Source organism: Tetrao urogallus, assembly GCF_951394365.1.
Source record: "Tetrao urogallus genome assembly, chromosome: 4".
NCBI lineage: Eukaryota > Metazoa > Chordata > Aves > Galliformes > Phasianidae > Tetrao > Tetrao urogallus.
The window spans coordinates 59467022-59491844 of record NC_136817.1 but is presented as its reverse complement, the minus strand read 5'-3'; the positions used below and the strand labels follow the sequence as shown (position 1 = coordinate 59491844).

The 24823-nt window shown below is 36.6% G+C and overlaps 1 protein-coding gene across 1 annotated transcript in view; it reads left to right on the top strand.

The window, feature by feature from the left end:
* Positions 1 to 13647: 13647 nt before the first annotated feature.
* The window catches only part of JAKMIP1 (janus kinase and microtubule interacting protein 1), a gene marked incomplete at both ends in the record, with an annotated part of 67519 nt that continues 56343 nt past the window's right edge, over positions 13648 to 24823 (top strand). The window contains 2 exons of the mRNA XM_079535144.1: positions 13648 to 13776; positions 19355 to 19849. Coding sequence (XP_079391270.1) covers positions 13648 to 13776; positions 19355 to 19849 — 624 coding nt within the window. The remainder of the gene's footprint in view (positions 13777 to 19354; positions 19850 to 24823) is intronic.

Below are 24823 nucleotides of genomic sequence, written 5' to 3'. Positions count from 1 at the left end.
TAGATCATGAAATCTGACAATTTTTTCCAATTCTGCTTTAACTGATGCAACTTCAGTGTAGATAAGAAGAAATTACTCATATTTCATTTTTTTAAACAGCCTGTGAGCAATCTGCTGAGTAATCCTCTACACAAATGTTTCCTATTTTATGACCATATATTCATTACTCTTCAAACAGCAAAAAAAAAAAAAAAAACCAAAAAAAAAACCACAACCAAAACAAACAGACAAAAAAAACCCCAAAAAAGTAAACTGCAGTAACATGCATCAAGATGGTTTCTCTTACTTGTGAACTATCAACTGTTCTGAAAAGGTGCTTCATTGGGGTAGCTGGTAGCTCTTCAGCTTCTGGCAGAATTCCCACATGAGTTTTACAGTTAGATAAGCGTGTGGCTGCTAATGGTCGTCTTAAGATAAGAAAGGTCATGTTTTGCTTAGCCAGAAATACTTGTCTATGTTTTGAATGCTTGCAAGAGGTGCTAAAAAGAAAACTAAAACTTTTCCAATACCGTAGAAAGGTCTTTAATTTATTTAGGACTCGCTGTTGGTTGTTAAGCAAAAGAGATCTTCAGTCTATTATGAAGGTACTTGTCAATTCGTATGTTTATGTGAATGGAAAAAGAAGGAATGAACCCTGAGAAACCTGTAGCCTATATGGTATACCTTTAATAAATAGTTCTGAGAAGAAGAAGTTGAGAGATTTGACATCTCTAGAATACTGTCCTTGTAATAATGTGCTGTAATACTGTGCTTCTCTTGATAAATATGGTCTCTCCTGAAACTGGTTGACTCTCTTCGAGTACTTCTTTGTGTGTCTTTGTTGTTTTGTCCATTTGCTTTTCTTTTTGTTGTTTTTCTAGCTCTTCAATTGATTTGTTGGAAACAGTAGAAATTGTGAGCAGTGCAATATGAGTACTTGGACAGCATGGTTTAATTATGGCAATACACATTAAAAATTGCTATACGAAAGCATGCAGTAGTATAAATGCTGTTTTTAAGAAGATAGTCTTAAAATACTATTATCGCTTCTGGAAAGAAACCACATACATGCAAAATATAAATATCTATATGTATGTTGAAAATATGTTAACATTTTTTTTTACATGTAATCTTAAGGAAAAGTGTATTTTAAAATCTTGTTTTTCTATATTATAATCAACTCGGACAACAGCAATGGTTTCAGGTTGTTCCTCCATGAATCACAGAATCGTAGGGGTTGGAAGGGACCTCCAGAGATCATCGAGTCCAACCCCCCTGCCAAAGCAGGTTCCCTACAGCAGGTCACACAGGTAGGCATCCAGGCAGGTCTTGAACATCTCCAGAGAAGGAGACTACACCACCTCCCTGGGCAGCCTGTTCCAGTGCTCCGTCACCTCACTGTAAAAAGTGCTTATGCACATCTGTGCAGAACTTCCTATGCTGCAGCTTATGGCTGTTTCCCCTTGTCCTGGCTCCATGTACCACTGAAAAAAGACTGGCCTCACCACTATGGCCCACACACCTCAGATATTTATAAACCTGCGAAATCAGTACTGCATTTCTATTGTTTTGACAGTATCAGATTTTTAACTCATTGAGGCTTTTTTCCTTTCCTAACTTGTGTGAACATCTTGTACATCATGTATTTTTATTAAATTTGAAATCACTGTGGAAAAATTCTACATATTGAAAAACTTCTATCTCAGTTTATTCACTTTGTATTTAGTGAGAAATGTGCGTGAAAATCTCAACTTTAGCACTAACTAGGAAATCTACCTCAAATTCCTTTAAAAATTACCTTCAGACATAAGTTTGATTCACTGATAGCATATTGATAAATACATGATTCAAAAATGTGTTACTAGTACTTCTGTTTGGTTATAGCGTGAAAAGAAATGAGGAAAGCAAAATATGGGGAAGAATGAATGTGTCATAGGACCATATGTGTGAGTACAGAAACTGAATAAAGCTGAATGTGAACCTAGCAATACCAGCTGACAAACACAAACCATCATAATGCAGAAAAGGTCATTCCAGAGAATGAGCTCTTCTTAGTCTGGATGGAACTGAATAACATAACTATACTTCATAATTACAAAACTGACCTGCAAAATCTGGATTTGATTTATAAAAAAAAAAAAAAAATTGCTTGTTCATTCAAGTCTGACTTGAAGATACAGTATTAAATCTGGCTACTAGATGGTATCACTTTAAGAAATTCTCTTAAGCTCTGTTTTAATCAATTTTAAGAGTGATTTCATGTTGAAGAAATAAATCTTCTCCATATTGAAGCTTGTAACTTATCTCACTGATTGAATCTCTGAAATCCTCTTTACTTGAATTATTTTTAGATGTTAACCACTACTTATAAATTATAACCAAACTGAGAAACCAATGTCTTTAAACATTTATTGTGTAGGAAAAAAAGTGTGCTATGGAAACAAGCAGTGTTGTTGCAGATTTATCAGATGCTTATCATTACTGTCCCCTGAGGACAGAGAAGGGGGAATTACTATCTTCCCTCTTCCCTGAGGACAGAAGCAGTTCATCCTTCAGGAAGAATCCCCCTACGGTTTAGGAAATGGGAATAATATGAACGTTAGACTCTGTTAAAGAATGTGGCAGAACACTAGGTGCAAGAGGAATCTGTATGAAGACAGAATGATAGGATCTGTAGGTGTGCTCTGAAGTCAGGACCATCAAGGATGCATGTCTCAACTTGCAGGTGAATGTGATGGAAAGTGTTGAAGGATGCGGGGGATCAGCATTAAGTCATTTGAGTAGCCTCAAAAAAATCACTACTTGGAGCTCAAAAGTAAGAAGTATCAGGGCTCAGACACCGTGTAGGTATGATGCACAGGTGAGGAGAGGCAAGAAAAGCAGACTTTGAGTGCTAGGGTGACTTGACAGCTGCATGCAATCTGCAGAGATGGAAAAGAAATGAGAGAGATTCTAATGGCTGGGACAAGAGCCAGGAAGGGCTGGCATGATCAGATTAGTCAGCAACCCTGAACTGTACTTCACACTTGATAAATGTTTCTGCTAAAGTGCTGCTGGCCTAAGTGCTGCTCATTGCAACTAAACCCGAAGTGCAAGTTTTGTGGAGGGAAAGGAATTCTTTCTCAGTTACGTTAAATTTGGCTTAAAATTAAGAAAAACAAACAAACAAACGAACTGCACAGGGGAGATGGACAAGGGATTATACTGAAGTATAAGTTACAAATTTCCAATTACAGCAGAGAGATTCCTATTGCTCCACTTGGGAGAATTTATTTTCTTTACTGAAAAATACTTTATCACTTTGTGGTTGTTTCAGGCAAGAAGTAGGAAAGAGATACCAAAAATATAATAGTATTTTATAGTGATTCTGAGAGTCATGCTATTGTTTCACTTTTGGGATCAGTTGCACTTTTATTCCATCAGCTCAACTGTGACAGTTTAATATTTCTGTGCTTATCAGGAAACTGATGAAAGCAGACTTCCTATCTTTCTCAAGTAGAAGAACTTGTGTTAAACTGCTTGCAAGAGTGCAATTATAGCAATTTTCTGTGCAGAAATAATTTGTCTTTACATTTAGAAATTTAGACATGAATGACTTCTTAGGGTAAATGGAAATCAGTGGAAGAGGGGAAGCAAGGAAAAGCACTAACTAGTGCTACTAGAGGCATGAGAACAGCTTATAGATGTACTGGATGTTATCAGAACCCAGGAAAAAAGAAACTGGATAGTAGATGGGAGATGGAGTATTTGGGCATTTCTATTAACTTCCGAAGATTAATCTAAGATTTAAAAGTGGGTCTAAGTATTTAGTGCTTAAAAACCTCCACATGTCAAAGAAAATATCCTCTAATTTCCTGTCTTTGGTCCCATTTATGAAGTATTAGTGAAAATCTTTGATTTGATAATTCCAGATTTTTACTGCTTAACAGAAATGTAAATGTGTGTAGTATTGGTATTTTGATTGATTTCCCTAGAGGGGATGAATGTGATCAGATCTTCTAGTTTTCACATTGTTCGCTTAAACAGGCAACATTTCAACATGAAATAGGAATACATGCAGGCAACAAGTAAGCCTTGATCTTTGTGAAACTCAGCTTTTTGTTTTCTCTTTTTTCTTCCTCTTCTTTACGTATTTCCTTTCCTTTCTTTTGTGTCTGAGAGTTCGTGGTTGTGAGGTAAAGAGTTGAGGGAGTAACAGACAAACAGCAGATAGGACTTATTTGGGATAGTGATAAGTGGGTTCTACTATTTCCCTTGTTTTCCTTTACTGATGTCTCCTTCGGCAGGCTCTGTTCTGTAAGGGTGTTCGAACTGATACGCACCCTCCCCCCCCCCCACCCCTTTTTTTTTTTTTTTTTTCTTTCCTGCTCTGGAAACTTAAAGTTTTGCTAGAATAGCTCTGCAGTTTAGGATGTGAGAAACTGCACTGCTACTGTTAGAACTGTGCCAAGCTTAACTTCAAAGCAAAGTCTCATTCTGTGGTTCAGCCTGAGGGGATGATGAGGCAATACCTATTTCCCTGTTATTTCATAAAGTCTTCAATAAGACTGACTAAGCATGCGTACAGAATTACTGTTGGTGCCCTAATGTTTTAGGCCTCTCCTCAGTACCTCTTCTAGGGCATGAGGTGGGGCAAGCGACAGAACAGAATACTAAGATCAATACATAGCACAAATTATATAAATATATTATTCCACAACTCGGCACGGAGTTTCATTTCCTATTGCATCCTACTTATGTGGCAATGAAACTTAAGTAAAAACTTTGTCCATAGCCAGGGATGATAGCAGAAGCAGACTGAAGAAGGAAGTTGCATTTGTTAAGACTCTGAAAACATGAAGGTTTTTCCTTTAATTACACCAGTTTCTGTGAACTTTAGTTGGCATATCTAGACCTTCATTTTAAGTAAAATGCTGTCATTAAAATGCTTTATGGTCAGCTCTGTGAGTCAATATGCTGAAGTAAGAATTTGCTCTCACAGTAGCTGGAAAAAAGCTTCATAGATAAAAGGGGAAAAAAAAATTCCTCAGAGTGAATAAAAAATCATTTTTTAATTCCCCCCAATAGATATAAGAGGCTGCCTATGGCAGCAGTCAGCAGTTGAAGATACACTGGTAGCAATGCTGTACCTGTGGAACTTGAAGTTGGATGTTCAGATTTCTACCTAAATTTAAATCCTGTGTGAAAGTAACCCCTAGTCCATATTCAACCATTCTTACAGATTCAGGGAGCTTTATTTCTGCATATGCATTTCTGAGCATTGATTAAATTCTGCACTTCAAAATACCCTTCGGACAGTGGCTGATTGCAGAATAATTTTGGTTTTTGGTTTTGTATGTTTGTTTTTTAAACCATCTTATGGCTGATTTGTCTTTGTGTTTGTTTCTTAACATTGAGGGATGCTGTCATTAACGTTTTAATTCTGACATATAGAAAATACTTCTGTCCAGATATAAGTACTCATGAACAGCACATTCAGCTCTGAGCATTCTCTTTGCACATCCAGGGAGCACCTTGCCAACCACTGTCCCAAGCAGTCTGGTCTGGCTGAATCAAAAGCACTGGCAGTCAGCAGGAGGATGTCTTATTGGCAGTCTTTTCGCTATAGTGAAGCCTCCAGTTTGTGGATATTGGAAGATGGTTACACAAAGAAAGTCTTTAGCTCACAAAGTTCCTCTGCTGTGCTTTTCTTGTGCTGTGTCATGCTTGTCTCTGTGCAGATGAAACTGAATAAGAAATGAATCTGTCTTTGAGCTCTTACTGTATTATCCTCTAGCTGTGCATTTTGCTGGCTGCAATTTTAAGCTACTGTACTCTTAGGGAATGGAGAGGGAAAGGAGGAAACTAACATCTGGCTGAAATAGTCCTTGTAAGTACTTCATCCTAGCTGATGCAGTTCCATCAGCCTGCAGTCCAGAGCCTGAAGCTCTGTTCACTCCAATGAACAGTCACTGAATACTAGTGCTTGAAATGTCAACATTAGATGACTGACTTTCAGAGCGCTATCGTAAGGAGGAATTTAAGTGAGTCACCTCATGTTGTCACCACTGGTAGGCATGCATGTGAAGAAATGCAATCACTGCTTCCAGGGAAGGTGCTTGGTGAGTCAGCATGATCCCTAGTCACGCAGGGAATCAATCCCTGAAATCTTTTGATCAGAGTATGATCTTAGCTCTCAATACAGTACATGAGTACAGGATATTATGTACCTGTAGAACAGTACTTTAGATACTAACATGAGTTATCTAAGCCACCCACCAGAAAACATTACTAAGTTGATGTCCATCTCTCTGATCACTAGAGCTTTGAATGCTCTGGTCTGTATTCAGCGATTAGATTATTCTCTATTTAAGAAGATCATATAAATTCTTTAGTAAAAAGTAACGATTCATGAGGCTATTAGAGGACTTATTTTTCGATATTAATTTCTGTCTGGTCCCACTCAATCTGAATCTGTATCCTAAGTACTTTGTTCTGTTTCTGAGTTCATTTGTTCAGGGAAATACTGGTTTTAGAAGGGTGTATTTCTTTAGGTATTTCTGGGCATATCTTTATGAGGGAATTGCAGCTTTGTGATACGTTAAAAATAGTGGTTCCTGCTCACTAACAATTGTTGTAAACTCTTGGTAGGCTCTCATTACCCCAATTTCTCATAATCCTTATTTGATGTTTCATATTTTAATATTGTCCTCAGAATATGAGATAGATAATGGTAATATCTCTGAACAAATCACTTAATCTCTCAGTTACAAAGTCATTAATGGCTTCTGTGACAGAACCATCGATGGACCCAAATCCATCAAGACTTAACCCAGTGTATAGCCCATAAAATGATCATCATTTTTATTATATCATAATCCAATTATTTTTGAAATTAGACTTGAACATGAGGTGTTAACATAGTTAAGCGGAGTCCTTGATACTCACTGTCAGCTGTAAGCTTGAGATTCTAAAATCTTGAGGGTAGGTAGATAATTTTCAAAGATTCTGTGAAACCTCAAAAACTAAATAACACAGCCAGCTCTGTAGTGTACTCTCTTATTCTGATTTTGGGAACAAGGGAACTCTGCTTTAAAAGTGGAATTCATGCCATCTTTGGAAACAGTTCTCTTAACAGTCTTCCAGTATCACTAGAATAGAATAGGCCATCTCTATTTTGGCTAAGAGTTTTGATTTTAGTGAGATTTGTCAAAGTTGAGTTGAAGTCTTGGCATAACTGCAATAAATTGGCACGCTGTTCTGTATTTTCTTTTGTGGTATACTAGTAAGGTGGGAATCTGGCCTGGCAGGCACAATACAAGGTAGCTTGTAGGTTTAATAAAGGTGGTTAATATTGTGTGTTAATTACACACAATGATTTCAGAAACCACAGATGATGACACCAAATAATGCAACACCGGTTTGCTTCCTTGTTTAGCTGGTTACAAGATCATGTTCAGCTATCCCTGTTCTCTTCCTTATACTTGACTTCTGAGGGCTTTCGGAGATCAGATTTCCAAAATCATGTTAGACTTACAAAATAAAGATGGAACGTTTGTTGGTGTTGGAATATCTCCTGAAGTTTTTCTTTTCATGAAGTTCAATTTCTCCCTTCTCAGTCGTTTGAGAACCTGAACCTCTCTCCCTAAATCTGACTGCTTTGCACATTTCCTACTTACCTGTCAAAATGCCTTTTTTCGGGTTTTGGGTTTTAATGATTCCAAACCTCTACAGTAATATTAATAGCAGTGATGATGATAATTAAAAAAAAAAAAAAAAAAAAAAAAAGCTCAAAGGAATCTTCTTTTCATATTCAGGTAAATAACTCAGCAAAAGTGGTCCAGTATAATCCAAAAGCCTAGATGTGATGGAAGATTAAGCCCCAGAGTGTCATTGAGGGTGAATAAAGTTATTGCAGTCATTCTCAATATTTGTCCTCTCTGTAGCCCTAAGTGGGAAATGCTAAAATTTGATTGATCTTCCTATTCTTCTTTTGTCCTTAAATCTTATGCTTTAAATGAGGAAATTTTCATCACAGGAAGCCCAAGACTCCCTCTGAATCATGCAGGGTGCAAGCAGAAGGGTGGAAGGCTTGTGTGTATGTTGAGCTAGACAGCTGGCACCTGACTTGTCAGGTCTCCTAAGTATGCTCAAAAGAAAGGAATTGGCACTAAGACCAGAGGCTCAGCTCTATCTCAAGCTGTTTGCTGCAATGTGTACTAGAGCTGACTCTAGAAGCGTGTGGAAGGAGGGTCTTACTACTTTAAGTTGCATTTGAACTTCACATTGTTCTGCTTCCTCCTTTGACCCTGTATCACAGGGCTGCTGTTTGTAATGGTTTGTCTTTTAGTGTGTTTAGTGGGGTAATTTTAAGGATTAATCCGCAAGCCAGTGATACTTTGAAATTGAGTAAATGCTAATAGAGGTGAGTCAATATTAATTGAAGTAAATTAATATTAATTATGTATTTCAAAAGCTTGGTTTCAAGCTCATAACATTCTGAGAAGAGATTTAGGCCAAGGTTTCAGTAACTTCTGGTATATTAGAGTGCTGTAGCGGAGGAAGAGAACTGTGGAGCAAATTTCTAGCAGAATCTCGAAGAGGCCAACAGAGCCAGAGGTAGACACAGAAAAATAGTCTGTTCTAAGTTATGCTTATAACCAATCTTTTAGTTCTCCTCCAATATAATCTGTAAAATAGGGACCAGCTGTTCCTTCAAATCCTTTTTCATTGTGTGACTCTTCTGCCATTCCTCTGCTAAATGGTTGACAAGGACTACTGACAATACTACCCCTTCTGTAAGTAGCTTCAGCATAGATTCAAAAAAACAAAAACAACACTCATATCCATAATCTACATTACGTACATTAAAATTAAAATGTACATTAAAATTCACATGAATTTTGATGGCTAAATGCATTTGTGATTCCTTTAATTCCCACTACCTCATCCTTTTCAGCTCAAATATTCCTTTTTACTGCATATATATATATAGCACAACTTCTTGCAAATAAGTGCCAACTTTTTTTTTTTTTTGATTGTGCATATGTTTTCTGTCTAGAAAAAGGCCACTAATGTACTGGGTGCTACCTAGTGGCCTGCAATACTGCTAAACAGAAATAATTAACTAGTGTTGTATGTTCGTTGTTGGTTGATACACATTTGAAGGTGTGTATGGGTTTTAAACAAGTTTGGAATACTTTTGGGTTTTTGGTACATTACATGTTGACTTGGAATTTTTCTAATTGCATGTGTTTTAGCAGATGCATACATGACACAGACAACCAATTAACTGAAGTGAAAATGAATATATTGGTGAAAATCTGAAGGTTACCAAATTGCAGTTCTGTTAACTGCAGAGGAGGGACCTGAAAGGCAGGGATTGTGGTGGGATGTTAAAACACAGCCACTGTTCCCTGGGGGCGATAAGAATTTGTTGAAAGGCTGTGGAAATGCAAAATCTCAGAACATCTCTTTAGCTGAGCTGCCTTTGTAGAAACTACTGTAGAAGATACTTTGGCAGGAGAGTTAAATGAGTTACAAATTCTGAGTTCTTCCACAGGGTGTCATTTGTTAACAGAACCTCCTTAGTCAGGCATCATGAATGTTCAACTCATGTTATGCTACAGTCTCTACAAAGCAAATGTTTGTTCTGTTCAATTGTTCCCAACACATTTCGAAATTTTTCTGGAAAAATTTGTTTAAACATTTGAGTGCTTCTTAGTGATTGCTTTCCATCTAGTTTGCACCTAGAGAGAGATTCTTATTAAAACAAGAACGGCTGAGACTCTACCAACAAAAAAGTGTGGCTGTAAGTTAACAATAAAGATATTTTTGGCTTTCTCCTCAGAAAAAAAATCACAACAGACACTTAGGGTTCCACTAAGGAAACTCAACAATACTGCAGGCGGGATAGGATTTAAAGTAAACCTCTACTATTACAGAAATAGGTCTGTTTGGTAGTTAAAAAAAATGGGTACCTAAAATGTTTTACTAGTCTACGATATATTTAGAAGATTATTCTGATAACACAAATGTGTATTTGTTGACTGAGGAATGTATCTTTTTTCATCCTTCAGAGATGCTTTTGCTTTTATCCATTCAGTCATATTTTATTACGTACATCTGAGAACTGAAGCAAAAAATGTAGGTCATCTGAACCTTGTGGGAAATCTGCCTTGGGCATTGACAGCTATTCATGTCAGCATTCCCATACGCTCATTGGCTGATTACCACACTTCTGAAAATTATAACATAAGTGAACCAGCATTTCTGAGGTTATGTATTTTATCTTTGTGCACTAAGTTTAAATTTGTCAGGTGCTAGGGTGGTAATTCTTCTTTTAAACTTCTTGAATATTCAGCATTGATGTGGTTGTCTCATGTTCACAAGCATAACAAGGCATATCTGAGGCCCATAGTTTAAGGCTCTGTAATACTGTAGGAGACAGGATTAAATAAAATGAGAAATCTCCTTATTTGGATGGAGGTGTCTAGATGAAGAATCTTTTACTTATTTTTATTTATCTATTTTAAATCTGTTTTTGTTTTATGTATATGTATATACAATACACGGTTGCATTAATTACTTTTAACGTTCTGAGGAACTTTTGGAAGGAAACCTCCTACCCTTACAAATAATAATGCATTAGAGTGAGGAATTTATTCTGTGGAAATATATTGCAAATAAATGACCATTTAAATGTTTAATGTTTTTACATAAGTGCTTTTCCACAATTAGAAATTAGGAAAATTTGTTGAAACTAGGAGAGTGGAAAAGTCCAGAATTCTCAGGCATTCTGGAGAGCCTGTGGAGTTGTAGGTCTTTCTGTTTCTTGCAAAAGATAACTGCAAATTAAAAATCTGAGTTTGGGGAAGGAGTTTAAAAAGGCAGTAGAATGTGAAGAGCAATATCTAACAGTACAAAAACAAAAAAAAATGGAGATACTGATTCAGAAGGTTTTAAAGGAAGTTTCTACAATATTTCTTGGGCAGAAAAGAAACCTTAAGTATGTTACTGGTTTCCGTGCTAGTCAGGGTTTGCAAATATGGACAATGACAAAGCAAATGTAGCTGAACTGAAGAATTTATCTTTTTTATAGGAGCCCTAGCCCCAGGTGTAATTCTTTTTTGTTTCTTTGAGTAGAACGAGTGTGAAAATTTCAGCAGTGAGGAATATCATGCATTGTAACTGTCATTGTTCTCAATTTCTCTATATCTTGGTTGTATGTCAGATAAAAAGAAAAGGCATCTGATCTGAAGCGAGGGGGGGGGGGGAGAGGGCAGAATATGGTTATTATAAAATTAAAGCAAAAATAGGCATAGTCCGAGAAGTCTTTGATAGTATTATCTTAGATCTATAAAACTGTGTGTATATATACGCATTTTTATTTTGTCTTTATAATCATTTTCAGGAAGCTGTTACAGATTCTGTTGCTAGTAGTTGATAGTTTTCTTTCTTTTTCTTAAGAAAGAAACAATGGAATGCTATTGATTTTGAGGGAGCTTCAGCTAATACTGAATCTTCAGTTTATATATAACGTCTTTAGAAAACTGCTGGTCTGGATGGGTCTTTGTGTTTAATTTTCTTTTTGATAGAGGTGTGTGAGAAACAGTGCAATAATTCTTTTGTCACTTGTACTTTCTCGTCTCTTTCTAAAATTCAGTAAAGCAAGTATTTTAATTAGCAGAGGTCATAGCACTGCAGATTTTAGTGTTGTGTTTGGAAGAAAAGAATCTTTCTTTGGACAAAAACACCAAGACTAAAGACACTGGCACACCAAATCTGGCAATTTCCTTTCAAATAAAATGGAAGTGCAATGGATTCTACAAAATATGTTTGAAGATAGATTCTTATCTATCACAAACCATTTTCCCTTCCCCCAGATATTCTTCTCTTACCTATGTTTTTGCTTCAGCTGAGCTGACTCATTAACTTCACCTTCTGGAATTCTTATTGAATCTGAACAATGTTGTTAAAGAGGAAACCCCTTTGCCTTATCAGGAATTTAATAATGAAAATTATATGGGTTTTGAAATAATTCTCACCTGTTGCTCATTTTGTTCTTGTGGAGTGCCAGGTTATTTTTAGGGGAGAGCTGGGAAGGAGGGTGGGGGAAGAACTGATGGAGCTTTAATTAGTACTCAAGAAGAAAACTAATCTTGGGACTTTCTAATGATTGGAATTAAGGTTCATTGTCTGCTATTGATGTTCTCCTTGAGTATCATGTAAAGCTGATTTAAATAATTGTATGCTTTTTAAGCTTTGCATATTAGGAAATTAAAATAAAATGAAATACAGAATCACAGAATCACAGAATTGTAGGGGTTGGAAGGGACCTCCAGAGATCACCGAGTCTAACCCCCCTGCCAAAGCAGGTTCCCTACACCAGGTAGCACAGGTCGGCATCCAGGCAGGTCTTGAACATCTCCAGAGAAGGAGACTCCACCACCTCCCTGGGCAGCCTGTTCCAGTGCTCCGTCACCCTCACTGTAAAGAAGTTCTTGCGCATGTTTGTGCGGAACTTCCTATGCTGCAGTTTCCAGCCGTTTCCCCTTGTCCTGTCTCCACTCACCACTGAAAACAGTCCGGCCTCGCCATTCTGCCCCCCACACCTTAGATATTTATAGACCTGGATCAGGTCCCCTCTCAGTCTTCTCTTCCCAAGGCTGAACAGACCCAGTTCACTCAGCCTTTCCTCATAGGAGAGATGCTCCAGGCCCATCACCATCTTTGTGGCCCTCCGCTGGACTCTTTCCAAGAGATCCTTGTCTTTTTTGTACTGGGGAGCCCAGAACTGGACGCAGTACTCCAGATGAGGCCTCACCAGGGCAGAGTAGAGGGGGAGGATCACCTCCCTCGACCTGCTGGACACGCTCTTTTTAATGCACCCCAGTAAGCCATTGGCCTTTTTGGCTACAAGGGCACACTGCTGGCTCATGGCCAACCTGTCATCCACCAGGACACCCAGGTCCCTTTCCGCAGAGCTCCCCTCCACCAAATACCTTGATACTTTGGCTAGATCACTTCAATCTATTGACCTTTAATGTATGCAGCTTATATTTTTAAAAATCTTTTGAAGTATTTTTTTAGTTTTATGCTGCTTTTTCCGCACATGCTGATGTTTTGAATCATCTGATACCCTGATACCTGTAAAAGGTTCTTACTCCTTACTATGGGAAGTAAGCAGTTCCCACTGGAATGCCACTCAGCTCTATTAATTTATCATTGTCTCAGTGCCTCTTGAGAATCTTGTGTGGTCCAAGTCATCGGGTCCTGAATAAAATATGATTTATATTGATATGCTATATTATCATAAGAACAAAATTTTCGTTTCTGTAAGCATAGGAAGACAGTTGATGTGATTTTAGGTACGATTATGAGTACTGTGTAACTCTTCTAATGCTTACTAATTCTAGTACACTATGTAGTATAGTGCATACCAAATGCAAGTTCTATGTGCTTTAAAACTAGATGTTAATCCTGATCTTTGATCTTGCTCTGTGGTGTAGTCTAATTCTGTTCCTACTTTGTTTCTTTCAGGACATGAAAGACAAAGCCCACAATGGCAGAGATTTTTGTGAAAGCTTTAGTTGAACACTTCACGACTCTTAAATGCTGAAAGCAGAAGGCCCTAGTTAGTGCCCCTCAATTTGGAGCAAAAAATTATTTTAAACTTCAAAAATAATTATGTCAAAGAAAGGTCGTGCCAAGGGAGATAAGCCTGACATGGATATTGAAGCTCTGCAAGCTGCTAATGAGGAGCTACGAACTAAACTAACCAACATTCAGATAGAATTTCAGCAAGAAAAAAGCAAGGTATGTATTTGCATTTTATTGATCATTCTTCTAAATAGTACTGATGTTATAAACAAGCAGAGACTGAATCTCAAGTTAATTCCCTACTAAAATATGCATTAAACTTATAAGAAATGTCTCAAGAATCACTCACTGATAAACTGAAATTTTTGTCAGGAAGGTGTGGCATGAAATATGAGAAGAACTGAGCTTTAAATTCCATTCTCTTGCCAACTATTTTAACACTGTACGAAAGTAAATAAATATTCCCAAAGACATTGTTGCTAATATTTGCTGTGATTTCAGTACTACTAGCACTAGCTTAGCTGGTCTTAGAGGAAATAAAGCAGTTCAGGATTTTATCTTAGCGCTGAAAACTGTTTGTTAAAACAAGTGTAGGCAGAGCGAACACAAGCATATTCAAACCATGTTACGTACGTGTCTACAGAGATCATAACTTGCCTGGAAATAATGTGTGTAGGACTCCTAGTTTGATTTGCATGGGTTATGCGTCCTTAGCTGCTCTGATGTGTCTGTTTATTAATGAAATAAATACATAAATATTTGTCTGTCTAGCATATATTCAACAGGCATTTGAATAGTCAGGAGAACACATAGGAGAAAGTGTTCATTCATAAAGTACATGGCATCATAGAATTGTACAATTGTTTGTGTTGGAAGGGACCTTTGAGATCATTTAGTTCCAGTTCTCCCCACTATGGGCAGAGTTTTTGTTTAGTGATACTTTCTAAAAATCTCAAGGACTTCTCTGAAGAAGAAATGTATACTGAAACCATGTTTACTTGATACAATGTGGCTTTGTTATGTACTTGTGTCATCATATTGGTGCCAAATTTGAAACATCTTTGCAATACATAGTAGTAGTCCAGTATGTTCAAGTTTCTTAAACAGTCCTGTGTGATACTCAGCTTTGGATGGCATCTTCTTTCATATTTTATTTCATGTTATCATTTCATGACACAAAGAAACAAGCCTTTAAATAGAATCTTCGGAATTTATTCCGAAAAAACAAATAATAAAGCTCTAATTCTTGTTTGACTAACTGTAATAGGTTGATTACAGATCAGACATACTAAATTTGTTGGAAAAGGGAGATTTTTGAACACAGACTAAAGAAGGATGATTTTCACACAACAGAAAACTGAAAATTTCTCCATCTTGGAGCAAGAAATGGATGAAGCATTTGCAAAACAATGTGTAATGGTGTTACCAATTAAAGTTGAAGGGTATTTGAATTCAGGTCTCTGTTCTTGTTGTATAAAGTCAAATGATCAATACTTAACGAATTACTAAGATGAGAGTATTTGGGTCATCTGCTAAACACTGTAAATAGCAAAGTTATTTGGAATAAATGTGGAAGAACTCAGAGTTCTGATAAGAGTGAAGTGTTAATTTGCTAGGCATGTTAATGTGACTTCTTGTCCAGTTAAAATAGCTACTAAGAAAGAGGGGAGGAGTGAGATATCAGTATGAAGATATTAAACAATGATTATCCTAAGTTTGGAGTAATAAACAAGAAAGTATCACAATTAAATCTTCTAGATGCCATCACGTTCTAAATTGCTGACAGAAAATGCAGTGTGATCTATGGAATTCTATTCTGAATTGTAGTGGATTTTGTGCAATTAATGTGTCAGTCAAATTATACGTCTACATTTTGTTCTGGAATAAAAGGACAGTTGCTGCAGCCTTCAGGAGTTTCTAGGGTATCTTGATATAAAACAAGGAACTATCCTCAGATGTGAGCAGAAACACATTTTCTGTGATGCTCTCACATAATCTTAAGAGTTTAAACTAAAAAATTATCAGAGTTGGAAATGCTGAAGGCAAGAAAGATTGCAGAAAATGCGCAAGATGGAGTTTTTTACTTTTATTTTAACGAGTTATTTGTTGTCGGAGAAGAGTAAGCAGGAAGAGGATATTTATGAAGGTGCACAGAGAGTAGAGTGAATACAACAAGATTTTTTTGCTAGAAAGAAAGAACAATGAGTAAGATCACATAAATAAAAGTAATAATCAGTAGAGGCAGGTGGGTGGGAAAAGTGGTAACAGTAGTGAGTGTGTATTACATAAAATCAGTGCCTGACAAAGTGGAATTGCATCAGCTTGTGGCCTCTGCCACTTCTGTGCTCTTAAAGGAGAAGGAGATTCAGAAAAATGATTGCCTGAAAGCAGAATCAAGTGAAAAAGTGTTAGTTTCTTAGGTAGCTGGAAGTGATAAGAGCTACTTCTTTTACAAGGTGTGATACAATGATATAATCTGGAAAGAAGCCAGTAGAGTTACTAGGCTGTGGACTGATGTGACGAATTGTCACATCCAATAAAGAGATTAGATCAGACCTGTAGATTCTCCCAAGGACTTTAACTTAAATTTCTGAGTTCTACACTTGCAAATTCAATATTCTGCAGAAAAGTTATCATGTCCTAAGAAGTACTAAGTTTTAGCATACTTTCTTTTCTCCCTGAAATTGTTTAAATTTTACTTAAGTGCCAAGTTCTTGCAATCCTATCAATTGTAGCTTTATCCTGTGACGTACAAATCAGTTCAAGCAGTTTGAAGTTTCTGCATTGAAATTGCATTCTCTTTATTCTGAAACTGGACTGTTTCTCAGCAATTTTCTCTGTCTCTAAGGCAGATATGCAATGTCATTTCCAAGAAAAAAGTTGGGATTGTTGAGAATGGAGAAGTCTTGGAGGGACTTTATCAAAATGCATGGATAGCTATTTGGGGGGGGGGGGGGTGGGGGGGGAAGTACAGATGGAGCCAGGCAGTTTCAGTGATGCTCTGAAAGCCTGTATGAATTTTTTTTTTTTTTTTTTTTTTTTTTTTGCTTGTTGGCTTCAGTTTTTGGTTATGCTTCAAATTGTGGACAGAACAGCTTTATGCATTTAAAAATAAATACATTTTAACTGTGTTTGAATTCATTTTGAAACCGAGACAGTTAAGCGTATGGGAAAATACCATATTACTATTTTTGTTCCATCAGTTGCCAAAAGTGTAGAGATTAACATTTTGGGGGAAGAGAGGGACAGAGTTTCTGGCTTTCAGGGAAGACAACTATAACAGAGGTAATTTGCTGTCTTCTCTGATAAGAAGCAGTAACAAGAATAGGCTTTTTAAAGACCTTGAAGATTAGGATGCATCTATTTTTCTGGGTTTGTAGAATGAAATGCATTTAAGATGAGATGCAGAATTCAGGGATTATAGAGTTGTTATTTGTGCTGTGATTGAAACTTTGTAAGTGAAATGACTGGATGATACGTGGTGATATTCAGTTACTCTGAAGGTTTTCAACGTGTTGTCATGGAGAGCAACAATGGATATAGATGTTGACATGCACTCAATGAAAAATGAAAACCATTATTCAAGCATGCAATTCTGTGCTCAAACTCCCACAAAATGTCAGAATCCTTTTCAAGTATATTAAAAGTTCTTTTAGGAAGTCACAATCAAATGTGTTATATTGAAAACTGCTTTTCGTTCTCATACCTAATATATGACATGACTGATTTTAAAATACCATAGTTCTGGAGGAATATCAGCATTATTTGTATTTGTCATTGTACGATTTGTTTTCCTATGTAGTTTTTACTAGGTCTCATTTCACAGTTTCATCTCTATTTTCTTTGGTCATCAGTAGCAGATTCAAGTGAATTTGAGTGTTGGTAGGTTCACAGATTTACTCATCTGTGGTAGTAAATAGGTTGAACTTTTTCCTAGACTCTCTTATGGAATTGAGTGCCGTAATGTAACAGCGAAGATCCATGCTATCTGCTGTAGGCTTGGGTCTTCAAGTTATTTCACCAGATTAAATGCATCATGGGTATCTAAAGAAGATATTTTCCCGTAGCCAGAATTACCATTTGGGGGGGAATAATTCTTTTTTGAATAAACATATATATGATCTGGATTATCCTGGAATGGATAACAGTACCTGTGTGATTACATCCTAGTCGAATGGTGCCTACAATTATAGTGCTGTCCCAGTCGGTGTTTAGTTTACACTATAACTAGAACATGACTTCCTATCTCCCTATCCTGCTTTCACCTGTTTGGTTTTTTTTCTTTTGTTTTTGTTTGTTTTTAATTTTTTTTTAAAGGGGTTTGTTGTCCTTTCTAATGGAAGACTTCAGGTGGAGTTCAGATTCTGGAAATCATGAAGTTAGTGCTAAGGGCTTGATATGTGATAGATTGGTCTCATTTTATGACCAGTTAAATTAAGTAGTAAAGTTGATTTCATTGGATGAGTTATAACTTAGGCTTTTGAGTTATGCTGTGTTTTCTCTAAAGCAAAAACACACAAGTGTACCTGTTTAGATCCAGCCTGATTACAATGAAGAAAATAGCAAAGTTTTCTGAACCTTTCCTGAACTAGTATTATAGCTTTAATTAAACTCTTTTGTTTTTGACTGTAGAATCCAGAACTGTGGAAAAAGTAAACTGCATTAATTATGCCTTCTTAGTAAATTTTATTCTGAATATTAATAGAGATCCTCCCTTTCATACAGCACTAAAATCTGAGGCAGGCTGCATCTTTGCCTTAGTTTACCATAAATTAAGTACATTAATGCATTGTGCGACCACAGGTCCCATTAGTGCACTGCATAGGTGCAAGAAGTTTAGGAATGCTGTGGCAGGTAATAATATCCAGCTGCTTCATGACCTGATTTTTACCATGCAGTGTTATGTGGATTATATGTTTTTATTGCCACTCAAGGTCAAAACACAAATCTTTGAAAAATCCCTTCTCTCTGGCTTTGTTTTAGAGTTGAAGAGCTCGTGTAGAGCCTGTATTCTGGCAGATGCAGTAATAGGGATTGTAGGAAGGCGTTGCTGATATTAGTAGCGATTGGATACATTATACACTTTCTAGTAAACTACAATACAAAAGCAAGCTTCTCCTTTTTTTCTCTCCCATCTATATTATTGTCTAATCTCACTTGGAAATTACCTTAGGTCAAACAGATTTGGATATAGATTTGGATTTGGATATAGGAATTTGGAACTCAAATCCCAAAGACAATATGTGTATATACAAGGTAAAGAGATGATTGACTGGGAATCCTGTCTGCAGTCTCTTAGCTACTGAAGGATGCTGTGGAATAAATTACCTGAGCCTATATGGAGATCTGACTCACTGAGCATCCTTGAAGTATGGTCCATTGAGTAGTAGAAAACTTTCTCATTCTGAACAGAAGCATTTTTCTCTGTCTGCTTCCCTTTTCATCAGCTTGTTGGCTGCAATGTGAGGGTTGTGGATGAGAGTATTCTGGGGGGTCTGGTGGAGAAAATTGCTAAAGAACTGGGTTGAATGCTGCTTGGTATTGTTTTACTTCCTAAAACTGTGAAAGTTTGTTGCCAGTAGCACCTCCGCAAAGAAGGTTCCTCTACATACAGGTACAAACAGCCTTTTTCAAGCTCTAGTTCTCTCGCTGTTTGAAGAGAAAATTTTGCGTTTATGGTTTTGCTTTTGAATATTCAGAATGGCTTTTTAAGAAGGCTTATGAAAAAGCTCTCTTGATGACTTGTAAGGGTGTGATGGTGCTTGCTAATCAATTTTTTGCGTTGATGTTCCAGGTGGGTAAATTGAGAGAGAAAATCCAAGAGGTTAAGCAAGAAAGGGAGCAGGAACAGCACAAGCATACGGCCTATGTTTCAGAACTGAAAGCTAAGCTCCATGAGGAGAAAATGAAGGAGCTTCAGAGTGTCAGAGAGCTGCTGATCCGACAGCACGAGCAGGAAGTAGCGAGAATGGTGAAAATTAAAGACAGTGAAATTCAGCGTTTGCAGTCAACAGTGAATGTGCTGCGGGACGGGGCAGCCGACAAGGTGAAGACTGCGCTGCTGAGTGAGGCGAAGGAGGAGGCCCGCAAAGCGTTTGACAGTGAACGAATGAAGTTGCAACAGGAGATCTTGGAGCTAAAATCTGGTAAAAAGCAGCTTGAAGAAGCTTTGAACAACATCATGCAGGCGGATAAAATGAAGGCTGCTGACCTGCGCATGGCTTACCAATCCCACCAGGATGAGATTAATAGAATAAAGCGTGAATGTGAGAGGGATATCCGTAGGCTGGTAAGTTCATGAAATATACATCTGCTTATGGCAGCATTTAAGATATTGCTTTATCATTTAGAGCAATTCAGCACCAAAGGACATTTGTTTGGTACTTGATTCTTCTTATGTGTATTCAAGCTGGGAGGTGGTTGAGTCACCATCCCTGAATGTGTTTTAAAGAAGTTTGGATGTGATGCTCAGAGCCATGATTTATCTATGGGTTGTTAAAGTTGAGATAGAATGGTTAGGCTGTGGTTGGACTTGATCTTTAAGGTGTTTTCCAACCTAGAAATTCTATGATTCTAAGATCTGTTTGTTAATCTGACTAATCAAACAATTCAATAGTTATGCAAGTAGAATGTGATATTATAAGAAAATATTTCTCATGTACAAAAAAAAAAATTACATTTCAAATGGAATAAAACTTCAGTTTTCTTAAGCAAAAATTTTTATTATTTTGTGCTTATATGGATATGTTCTCTTATTTCTTCTGTTCCTTGGGAAGAAAGATGGTGAAGATAAGCTACAAACAAGTATTGTATCTGTTTAACACTGATTTTTTTTTTTTTTTTTGTCTGAGGAAATGAAAGCTTTTAATGCAGTTAATATTTTTTCTTTAAATAAACTGGGTCTTGATAAGCTCTTGAGAGCATCATTTCCTTGATTAATTAATGACCACTGCAATGACTGAAAACACAATACTAGTGTGACTGTAACTTGTTTTACATGTTATTTTATATCATAAATCTAGAATCAAATAACCATTATAAGCCAGGTAATTTTATGAAGTGTTAAAGAGGAGAGAAACTTATTGTCTTGTTGCTTGTGTTGTTCTAGAGAACAGCTGTTATTTAAATATACCCTTTTCAAAGATAAGTGAGAGAAAGCACATACTTACGCACCCTCAGTTCTTTCATCTTAAATTGCTCCAACAAATACACCTACAGTGAGTCTCACAGTGGTGTTGTACAGAACAGCTTAGCTCTTCTCTTTCAAGAGTTGAGCCTTTAAGTCTGTTGTGATATGAAGGTGAAGGAGGGCACTCAAGTTTTGTCTGTCATCAAACAATCCTGTCGAATCATTCGAAATTATAATTGGAGCTTTACTGGGACTCTCGTTTCTTCCTCTGTTATCCAGTACAACTGCGTCTATAAAAGATAATCGTATTTTGTGTGTGCAGATAACTGCTGTTACCTCTTCACGGCTCTGGAAGAATTCTGCCGTTAGCTTTACAGGGTTTCACTTCAAGTGTTTGCATCCTTGTGCACCTTAAGGAGAAACAATGAGGAAAAATGTCAGAAAGTTGGTGTTGCCATGTAGTGGTTTGACTTCTTTCAAACTTACAAATTTCAATATTTCATTAAATTGAGAACAAAGTGCTCCTTCCAGAAATTCATAACAATTCATGTGGTTATTCTTGTATGGGATACTATTTTAGCCTGTGGCAAGGTAAAAACCAAAACAAACAACAAAACAAAACATCTCAAATACTACAGGTTTTCTTGGGACCTACTGTCTTCCTCTGGGAGACTAAGTGGGATTATAGTCAGATCATCAGGATGTTTCTTTCTCTCTGCCCCATTGTTTTATTTAGTGCAAGGTATGCTTGCCTACAATTTCAAACCAAGTTTATCAGATACAGACTTGGAGTACTTGATTGGCTTAGATCTTATCCTTGAAGAATTAAATGACAAGAATGTGTGAATATACAGATATAATTACACTGGATACAGAAGCAACCATGCTTGCCTTGTACAAGTGTCAGTATTTTTAGAAATATGATTAATCAGTTTTGAGGAATGTCCTCATATTTCTGAATTGAGCCATGAAAGTTACCCAACAGGCCTCAGTGCAAGCAAGATGAATAGGAAGATCCCAGTGCCAAACAAGGGAAAGGAAAATAGCTATTTGGCAAAGGAATCACTCTTTCTCTGTACAGCATGAAATTATATGTAAATATGTCCCTGTTCTGGACTTCACATAGCAGTTATGTAATTTTTCATTAATTTATTGGATTCTTGTGGGCATAGATTTCTTGTATTGCTGTAGCTTTAGTTTTTGTTTTCCTTCCCCAAAGAAAATACATTCTTGCTATGTATATGCAAAGGCACAATGTGCAGGCAGCTGAAAACTAGAAATTAAAAATAGCTAGTTACAAACTGGAGATGCAGGTGAAACAGAAGATTTAAAGGGAAAGATACAACTTGAAGAAGATAAGAGTAATTATTACTTATTTTTTTCATCCACTATTCCAAGCAGCTAAGCTGAAATAGTATTGTTCTATTTCTGGATCAGATTATTTCAAAAAAAGAATATGCACAGCCATAATTGCACTTCTTCATCCACTGAGCTTCAACATGAACTGCCTCAAAGCATGCCTTCGGTTGAGGGCTGCATAAATGCATGCACCTCAGTAATTCTCCACCAACAGACCAACAGACTCCTGTTTCAATAACATGTTTGTTAGCAGGGGTGTCTGGTTTCCCTCTAAAGTCTGGGCTGGTACAAGGTAAACTTGATGACATACCTGATTAATGCTGTGGTGAAGTTATGGATTTTTAGATGTTTATTAAATAAAAAGCAGAACTATAATAGCATTTAATGTTTTAATCAATCTAAAATTTAAAAACACAAAATAACAGGATGTTTTTTTAGTTTGGACCTCAATTAAACTTGTTATTTAGCTGGCTTAATTTGGTTTTAAAATCAAGTTTAATGTTGGTTTTCAGCAGTAAATAGTTTGTATTCTTTGGCTTAAATCACATAGTATTTTCATAAGGTTAAATTTTGGCAATAGACCAGCTTTGTTCTGTTGCAAGTATATCTGTGAAATAGGGTGTGAGCAGTACATCCTTTTAGTTAGAGGCTTCATTCATTCCAAGATTATCTGGAGACTGTTTTTAAGAAATCTCTTACTTCACAAGGTGCATTTCTCTCAATACTCTTTTTTCTTTCTTTTTTTCTTTTTTTCTTTTTTTTTCTTTTTTTTTTCCAGAGATGAGAATGCTTGACTCTTCACAGGGCATGCCTTGGAAAATCATACAAAATTATTTATCATATATTGATTTGACATCGCTTCATTGATATATCACATAAGAAGGAACTTAAATGTTTATTTTGTCTGACAATGTTAAAAATAATCAATGCAATATTTTGGAATAAACAGATGATATGCATCCTGTATTGTGTGATGTGGGGTTTTAGGTAAATATTATTTCCTCTACTGGCAGTATCCTTAACATCAAACCTTTTGCCCATTTTATAATTCAATCTAGTTAAAAATTTTGCACTTATGATCTTCCTGAATATTCCTAAATATTCCTGGATTGAGATGAGTTGAATCACTTTATGTCACTTGAGTGTAAAATAGACTTAGGTTTCTTATCCAGAAAATCAATGTAGAAGATTCTGCTGATCTTATTAGGTGCATAATCAGATCTATGTTTGAGGATGCACAGCAGATTGAGTGAATTAGCTTTGCTTATTTCATTACTATTTGCGAATGACCCTTCAAAATTCTCTAGACAGTAATGTAATGTTACTACAGATTCACGTTTGCAAGGAAAAAAATCCTTTTGTTGCTCATAGAATAAAAGTGCAAAGTTATTTTTAGGATTCTTTTTAAGAAGTTTGTGATCAGCCACGATTTATGTAGTTTTTTTATGTGTCCAGGTCACATAAAAAGAAAAAATATATAGACGTCAACCAGGCCTAAAATGGAGCCCTGTGGAACCCCATTACTTACTGGCTATGTGCCTGTGGTAAATCCAGTTACTGTAACTTTTTGAGCTTGATCTGTCAGCTAATTAATGCATGAATTCAAAGTTTCAATGTGGAGCCCTTCCCTCTGTTTAGGATTTCCCAAATATTTGTAACGCATTACCTGAAAATTTGATTCAGCCTTCATGTATGGATCCTGCAATCTTTTCTTTGGCTAAACAAGTCCTGCTCCTTCACCCATTCCTTGAATGACACATAGTACCCCATAGTGGTCTTACTGGTCATGCTTCAATTTATGGTAACTGTGCAAATTCGTCCGTGTCTTTTTTTTTTATAGAGTGGCCATTTTAGAACTTTTTTTTCTCCTGGTGTTGTTTCACAAGTGCTTAATGAAGGGCTAGATCACTTCTCTCATCCTTCTGGCTGCAGTCCTCATTTGGTCCACTATCAAGTTAATTTGAGAGTTAAAATCTCTCACTACTGACCTGCATCCAACTTGCCCTCCAGGACACCAAAGCTTTCTCTTGTTTGCTTTTTTTTCTTTTTCTTTTTTTCCACGCTGCACTGCAACTGCAACTGGCTTTGATGCTTTTCTGCTGCAGAGCTTAAACCACCTGAAGGAGTTTGTATCTGTCTTAGGTCAATTTCCAAGGTTACTTTCGACCCATTTCTCCTACACACCAAAGTCCCTCTGAATGGCAGACATCTCCCCTAACACACCAAATGCCATCCCCCCGTGTTTGATGTCATCCACAAACTTGTGATTCAGTGTATTCCATTTCTTCATCTGGGTAGTAGATGAAGATGTTGCATGTGTTATTCTCTTCAGCTTTCAAGGGGTAAATTTAGATGATTAAATAAAAATCTGCTTTCCAAGATTCAGCAATTCTTTCTAGTAAAACACGAAAAATAACAGGAAGTTTAACAGTCTATCTAAAACCTAAGTTGAATTCTTTCATATGGCTGCAATTATTTCATAATAAAATTCAGTTTTTCTCACATTCTTGTGATGAGTTTGCCATGAAAAGACAGTGGAATTTGTAGTGCAGGTGGTGCTAAGACTTTTCCTCTCAAAATTCTGGTAGATGCTGTGTTCCATTGCTGAGACCTGAAAAGAAGGATGAGGCATGGTTTTATTAACTGCACTTGTGTAGCAAAAATATGCATCAGTTTTGTTTCTACTTACAATTTGAACACTGAATTTTCAAACTGTAAAGCTGAGTTTTGAATCTTCTTAGTGTTGTGTTTGAATCTTCCAAGTGTGTGCAGTCA